This window comes from Carlito syrichta, unplaced genomic scaffold (assembly GCF_000164805.1).
Source record: "Carlito syrichta isolate Samal-C Ts95f unplaced genomic scaffold, Tarsius_syrichta-2.0.1 Scaffold288059, whole genome shotgun sequence".
NCBI lineage: Eukaryota > Metazoa > Chordata > Mammalia > Primates > Tarsiidae > Carlito > Carlito syrichta.
Window position 1 is genome coordinate 58,882 of NW_007232155.1, and position 7,704 is coordinate 66,585.

Here is a 7,704-nt window from a genome sequence, read left to right on the forward strand (position 1 = left end):
AACCCCAACTCAAAAAAAAAAAAAGCCACGCGCTGAATGAATGACTTCACTATTGTGTCACCACTGCTGCTGACGGCACCCCTGGGGACTATCCCATGGATAATCCAAGTTCCCCTCGTGTGGGGAGCAGATGGGGCCAGAACCCAGGTGTTCTGCCATCGGCCTCCCTCAGGGCATCTGGGGGGATTCCCAGGGGTCTTACCTCATAGGAGTTGTTGTGGTAGAAGCAACTGCAGGAAGAGGCATTGATGCAATGGCTGTCATTTAACAAAAAGCCAGGATTGCAGACACAGCCCCCCCGGCAGGGGAACTCACAGCTGGGCCTGGGGTTCTCGCAGGACGCAGGGCAGGCGCAGGATTCATTGTGGGCATCTGGGGGGCAGTTCTCTAAGGGCAAACACAGCCTCCGTCAGGCCTCCGCTCCATGGCTTTTCTCGGGGAACCTCCACCCCAAACTCAAGTTCATCTCTAAGAAACAGGCCTAAGCCGGGCTCGGTGGCTCAGCCTGTCATCCCGCGCCTTTGGGAGGATGAGGTGAGTGGATTGCCTGAGCCCGCGGGTTCGAGACCCGCCTGGGCAGCGAGACCTCATCTCTACAATAAATCAAAAAATCAGCCGGGCGTGGTAGCGCATGCCTGTAATTCCGGCTACTCGGAAGGCTGAGGCGGGAGGATCGCCGGAGCCCAGCACGTCGAGGCTGTGGTGGCCGGGAGCGGCCACTGCCCTCCAGTCTGGGCGACAGAGTGAGACTCCAACTCAAAAAAAAAAAAAAAATAGTTATGGGGTTTCTTTTCAGAGTGATGAAAGTGTCTGGAATTAAAAAGTGATGACGACCGGGAGCAGTGGCTCACATGCCTGTAATCTCAGCACTTTAGGAGGCCGAGGCAAGAGAATGCCTGAGCCTAGGGGTTCGAGACCAGCCCGAGTAACTTGGCGAGACCTTGTCTCTGCAATCAATCGATAAAAAATTAGCCAGGCGTGGTGGTGCACATCTGTGGTTCCAGCTACTTGGAAGGTTGAGGCGGAAGGATCACCTGAGCCCAGCAGGTCGAGGCTTCGGTGGCCATGAGCGTGCCACTGCACTCCAGCCTGGGCGACGGAGTGAGACTCCGACTCCAAAAAATAAAAATAAAATAAAAAGTGACGATGGTTGCGCAACCTTGTAAATATGCTGAAAATCACAGAATTGTGCACTTTAAAAGGGTGAATTGTGTGAACTAGGAATTACAGCTCAATAACAATCAGGAAAGCGCAGGGCTTGGTTCCCAACGCCCTCACCCACTCCAGGCCTTGGGCAGTCCTCATTTCTTCTGGAGTCCCCACGGACTCTCTTCTAAGACTTTAAGTTTTCTACTAGAAGCATCTCTTCCCCTGACTCTCTCTCCTAGCCACCGTCTCTTACTCTCAGCTTTGCCCACTCTCCCTCAACCTCATACCTGTAGTAGGTCCAGGGGTTGTGACGGTGACCGGGTTCACACTTGTCATGGAGACCATTGGAGCACTTGGTGTCGTCACCAAGACTGCTGGTCCAATGGGTGTTGGGCTAGGGTGGGGTGGCGGGGTGGCTGTGAGTTTTTCTGTGGAGATGGTACGCTTTTCAGGGGGGACAGTAGGTTTTTCAGTGGGGACAGAGGGTCTTTTAGTGGAAACAGTGGGCTCTTCCGTGGAGATTATGGGTTTCTCAGTGGGGACCGTGGGCTTTTCAGGAGGGATGGTGGGGTTTTTTGTGGAGATGGTGGCCTCTTCAGTAGGGGCGATGGATATTTCTGTGGGAGTGGTGGGTTTTTCTGTGGGGATAGTGGTCTCTTCAGTGGGGACAGCGGGTTTTTCAGTAGGGCTGGTAGGCTCTTCTGTGGGGAGAATGGTCTCTTCAGTGGGGACAGTGGATTTCTCTGTAGGGACAGCGGGTTTTTCAGTGGGGATGGCAGTCTCCTCTGGGGGGAGGGTGGTCTCTTCAGTGGGAATGGTGGGTTTTTCTGTGGGAAGAGTGGGATTTTCAGTGGGGACAGTAGTAGGCTCTGTTGTGGGGAGGGTGGGCTCTTCAGTAGGGATGGGTGTCTCTGTGGGGACAGTGGGTTTTTCAGTGAGAATGGGAGGCTTTTCTGTGGGAACAGTGGTCTCTTCAGGAGGGGTCGTAGGTATTTCTGTGGGGACAGTGGGATTTTCAGTGGGGGTAGTTGGCTCTTCCGTGGGGGTGGCGGGCTCTTCCGTGGGGAGAGTGGGCTTTTCCGGGGGGACAGTCGGTTTTTCTGTGGGGACAGTGGGTTTTTCAGCGGAGATGGTAGTCTCTTCAGTGGGGACTGTAGGTTTCTCTATGGAGATGGTGGGTTTTTCTGTGAGGCCAATGGTTTCAGAAGGGCCAGTAGAGGGAGCTGGAGATTCGGTCGGAAGCACTGTGGGTGCTGGTGCTGCAAAATAATAATAATTAAAACAAAATCCCTGGAGTACAGTCAAAAATCATACCACCACCCTCTTCACTTGCTTCTAATTGGAGTAGGTGGGCGCACAGGGGTAACTTAGTCACACCTCGCCTTCTATTTTGAACCCATTTAACAATCAACACACAGTGCGCCTAATATACATCAGATATTGTGCCGGGCACAGGAAACACAAAAATAAGCAGGATATGGGCCCTGCCTTCAGGATCGTAAGGAAAGGGTTCTGGATCCAACCACAGAAACTCATGGCATCCAGGTCACATTGACCCAGGCTTCATCCCGAGGTGCAGGAGAGGACGAGGCAGGGAGAATATAGAACACAAAGCCAGCTGGGCGAGAACGCAGGCACGAGACAGGGCTTGCATTTCATGCAGTTCATGTAGAGAAGCTCAAGAGATGGTCATCACGGGGCGTGGCCCCCTTTCTAGGGCCTTGGGTTTCGCCTTACCTAGACAAGTCCCGTGATTGATCGAGATGAAACCCACGGCAACGATAAAGGCAGTGTTGCTACCCCTGATGGCCTTAAAAAGTAGCTGAAGGCAACAAGAGAGAGAGAAGGAAGAGCGAAATGAACGTGAATCCCTGGCAACCCAATGACGCTGCTAGGCACGGAGTCTGTCCTCTGTCAAAAGGTCACCTCGTTGCAGCCTCAGCAGTCCAGACCCGCTCTCACCCCGTTATCCTTCTCAGGGATGAGGTCCCCGCGTCCCAGCTCCCTTCCAGCTTCCCGCCTCCTCATCCCTGGTTGGGCTCCTAGAACCCAGACATGTGCCCCCTCCCTCCAGCCCACACGGTCACACACAGGGCCCACCCTCTCCACCTCTCACCTGCATGGGCTGATGATATCCTGAAGGGATGGTGACTGAGACGTTCTGCCAGTAAGGCCTCTGAGACCCAATGCGGCTCCAGAGAGAAACCGGGGTGCTGCCCACGGGACTCCCCAACAGGACCCTGAGTGTAGTGCCGTCCCCAAGACCATACATGTGGTAAGCGAACTCCACACAGATGTCACCCGGGGCACAGAAGGGCCGGCTCTGCAGACTGACAGACTGTCCTGGCTGGGAGAACTTATCAGCCTCGAGGTAGATATAGTGACCCCCTGGGCGAAGGAAGGGGACGGGCAAGATGAGAAGCCTGCACAGGGCAAGTCTACCGCTGCTTTAGCAACGACTTGTTCGAGCAAACACCCAGATCCCCCCATCACAGCATTTTGTCCTGCTCGGTTGGACTTCTAACCGAAGAAGGTGTGGTCAGATAGAAAGGGAAAACCAAACCAGCAGCCCAGATTCCATTGTTGGCTGCCCTCAGAGATGTCTTGGCTGAAAATGAGATTGTGGATTTTGAAGCCTCGGGCTCAATGAAGTGAGATGCCTGGATTTTCTGGGGTTTCAGGGACCCAACAGCCCTGAGAATCCTCGTCTCACTCTACTCTGCCATCTCCACAGCTGTGGCCCCGTGGCAGTTTCCCAATAAACACCTGCCAGCTGATCTTCACCACCTACAAGGACTTCTTTCTTCAGTCGCACCAGCCAGTCCCCTTGCTGGGAGCAGATCCAGTGCTTCATTGGCTTGAAGGATCCCCGATCCCCTCACCTGCATCAGGGAAATCTGAGGGGCCTGTGCTGTGGGCAGGTCCCCGGGCCCAGTGACCACCATTCCTCGAAATCTGGACCCAGTCGCAGAAGGGGTGAGCATCATCTTCAAAGTCACACTGAGGAAAGCTCTCTAAGGGGTCAAACCGGGGATTTGAAAACCGTGGACCACGTTCTCCATCCTTCCCCCAGCCCAGCCCGGACTCAGAGAGATCTGGGCTCCCCAGGGCGTGCTCTCACCCCCACAGGGAGCAATGCTGATCGCATCTACTGCCACCGCCGGCTCTGGGATCTTTCCAAACACGCCCACCACGGTGAACTGAAGAAAGAGGGAGAATGGGCCAGGAGTGAGCACACAACCCACTCCCCCCACTCCCAGATGATTTCACGTCATTCAGGGATGCAGTATTCCTACTTCCAGTGCCCAGACCCTCGATTCGTTTCAACTTCAGGGCTTCCTGCCATTCGCCAGGACCCGTCCTCTTGCTTCTCTGTACCTGTATCTGTCCCTGAGCTGTGTAATTGACAGAAGCAGGCTGCCAGTTGGGTCCAGGCTGTCCCGAGAAGAGACTGTGTTTCCGGATGCTGCCTGCAGTGGAAGCCATCAGAGAGAGAGGTGAGCGTGAGGGAACTGAGACGGACTTCAAGTCTATGCTCACAAGGGTGAGTGGCGAGGGTATGCTTGAGAATATTACCCCAGGTGCAAGCATATCCTTCTTTCTTACTCTCTTGGCACCTTTATCTGTTTGGCTAGACTCCCAGCCACCATTTCTACTTCATGAAATACTCTCATACATATCCCAGACCCCAAGGGATGCTCCATATGTCCCCATCAAGCCAACCCCGGGAGATAAGCCAGCTCAGTGTAAATCCCAGGAATTCTCCACTCTAACCCAGGACTGAAGCATAAACGTGGAGGGCTGCACCAGGAGACTGGCCCCGCAGGGTGTAGTGGAAGGAAAGGCTCAGACAGCCGGAGGACTGGCTCGCGGGGCTCAGGAGGACAGCTTTCTGCTTTGGCTTTGCATCCTTGGGATCCAGGAGCATGTAGTAGCCACCTGCGAAGGCAAAGGCCGGGAAGGCGGGCTGGCTGGAGTTGGGGGAACGTGGCAGCAGGCACCGGGCCCCAGGGAACCCCATCAGCGGTCCAGAGTCAGGGTCTACACTAGGATCACAACTAGCTGGGGTCTTCGATCTTCCCAGACATGCCTGGGCTGGGCAAGGACTCGGCCCTGCCATAGGAAACCTAGGCGTACTCTTAGAAGCAGCAGCCAAAGCTGTGTCCTTTGGGTGCTAACTCTTTAGGTCCCCTAGAGTCACAGCCCCTTCCGTTTCTGGATCTGCTGGGCATAGCCGGTTCGCACGAACTAGCGAGAGACGGGTTGGGGGTTGGGGCTTGGTCCGACCCCGGCCGGCAGGCAGCTCCCACGCCACCTTGGCCGCCAGCTCGGGCAGCCAATCAGCACGGACCTCGCTCCGTGACGCAACTGGTAGCCGGGGCGGACGGACGCGGCCGCCGACTCGCGGGGAGCGCGCGCGCATGCGTACTCGTGCCCGCCGCCTCCCCGGGGTCCCGCCGGGCCGGCGAGCGCGCTGGCAGGTGCGCGCGGGGCGCTCGAGGCCTTTCTGGTCCTCGGCCAAGCGCGAGCCGCAGGGAGGGTCGGAGGCAGGAGGGCATGGCGTCGGAGCGCGCGCCAGCGCAGTGGGGTGGGGAAGACGGAGACGAACAGACCGGAAAACGGGGGGAGGTAAGGAGGAGAGGGAGGGAGAGGAGGGGTAGGAAGGGGAGCGTAAGAAGAGGAGGTGTGAGCCCTGAAAGGCAGTCTGCGTGTCCCCTCGGCCGGACCTGTGAGGCCTGGCTGGGGGAGCGCGGGAGAAGAGCCACAGAGGAGGTGAACGCTGTCTGGGAGAGAAAAGGAAGAAGTCACGTCGGAAGAAGAAGAGCCCAGCCGAGAACACAGGGAGGTGGCGGAAAGAAGCGAGGCCTAGGCTTGGCTGGAAAGAAGAGAGTATCACTGGGATTACTGCAAAAGCCTCCTGAACGGCCTCCCTGTGTCTGCCCTTGCCTTTTCCCTCCGGGGCACTTTCGACACAACCGGCGGGCCTTTTCGAACGAATCAGATCAGCCGGGATCCATCCCAGCCCTTTGGGAGGCCGAGGCGAGTGGATTGCCTGAGCCCGCGGGTTCGAGACCCGCCTGCGCGACTCGGCGAGCCCTCATCGCGACAATAAATCCAAAAAACTAGGCGGGCGTGGTAGCGCGCGCCTGTAATTCCGGCTACTCCGAAGGCTGAGGCGGAAGGGTCGCCGGAGCCCAGCGGGTCGAGGCTGCGGTGGCCGGGAGCGGCAACGGCCCTCCAGTCTGGGCGACGGAGTGAGACTCCAACTCAAAGAAATAAATAAATAAAAAATAAAATAAAATGAGTGACATCAAGTCTCTCCTGTGCTCAAAGTGCTGCAAGGGCCCCCATTCACGAAGAATAAAAGCCACAGTCCTGGCAATGGCCTTCGAGCCGCCACATGAGATGCCGCCTGTCCCAGCTCACCCTCTTGATCCCAGCTCTGTGGCTCCGTGCTGGGCCTCCAGCCCCTCCCCTCACCATAGGCCCACTGCTGCCTCAGGGCTTCTGCATGGCTGGCCCCTCTGCTTGGAATGTTCACCCCTAGCCCCAGTATTTCTATGCCTCACTCCCCCACCTCCTTCAAGTGTGTGGTCACATGTGATCTGAGTGAGACTTACCACTCTATTCAAAATTCACATCATTTCCCTGAACTTTGAATCTCCTTCCCTTGTTCAACTTCTCTTCTCCCCACCCCCCTTCTTCTTCTTCTTCTTTCCGACTCTTACTTTGTTTCCCAGGCTGGCTCATTGCAGCTTCCGTACTCAGCCTCCCAAATTGTTGGATTACAGGTGTAAGCCACGGGCCCCAGCTACACCCTTGCTCGACTTCTTATTTTCCCAAGAGCACTGCTCAGCTTGTAACTTTGTCATTTACTTCTTTGTTTTGGTAACCTTCTCCCTCTAGCCCCACACCACTCCTTGTCTGTTTTGTACACGGATCTATCTCAAGTGCATGGGACAGGGCCTGTCACACCATCAGTGCTCCATAAGTATTTCTTTTTCTTTTTCTTTTTTGAGTTGGAATCTCACTCTGTCGCCCAGACTGGAGGGCAGTGGCCCCTTCGGGCCACCGCAGCCTCGACCTGCTGGGCTCCGGCGATCCTTCCGCCTCAGCCTTCCGAGTAGCTGGAACTACAGGCGCGCGCTACCACACCCGGCTGATTTTTTTATTTATTGTAGAGATGAGGTCTCACTGCCCAGGCGGGTCTCGAACCCGCGGGCTCAGGCATCCACTCACCTCAGCCTCCCAAAAGCGTGGGATGACAGGCCGAGCCACCGAGCCCGGCTGGGTGCCTTTCATTCCTCATTCATTCACGTATTTCTTGAGTGAATGAATTAGGAACGAAAGGCACCCAGGAAGGAAATAAAGAGCAGGCTGTGCTGGGTCCGCCAGGTAAGGCTTGTGGCGGGGGGGAGCTGGCTGGGTGCTTGGAGTTTGCTTCCTGCCGTGAAACTCGAGGCTGAGGTGAGTGGATTGCCTGAGCCCATGGGTTCGAGACCCACCTGGGCAACTTGGCGAGACCTCATCTCTACAATAAATCAAAAACTAGCC

The 7,704-nt window shown here is 56.1% G+C and overlaps 1 protein-coding gene across 1 annotated transcript in view; it reads right to left on the reverse strand.

Annotated features, from left to right (window-relative positions):
• Nucleotides 1-7,704, reverse strand: part of ZAN (zonadhesin) — a 40,212-nt gene that overhangs the window by 29,236 nt on the left and 3,272 nt on the right. The window contains 8 exon segments of the mRNA XM_008053323.1: nt 203-387; nt 1,437-2,408; nt 2,887-2,971; nt 3,266-3,537; nt 4,032-4,163; nt 4,271-4,349; nt 4,528-4,619; nt 4,924-5,088. Coding sequence (XP_008051514.1) covers nt 203-387; nt 1,437-2,408; nt 2,887-2,971; nt 3,266-3,537; nt 4,032-4,163; nt 4,271-4,349; nt 4,528-4,619; nt 4,924-5,088 — 1,982 coding nt within the window.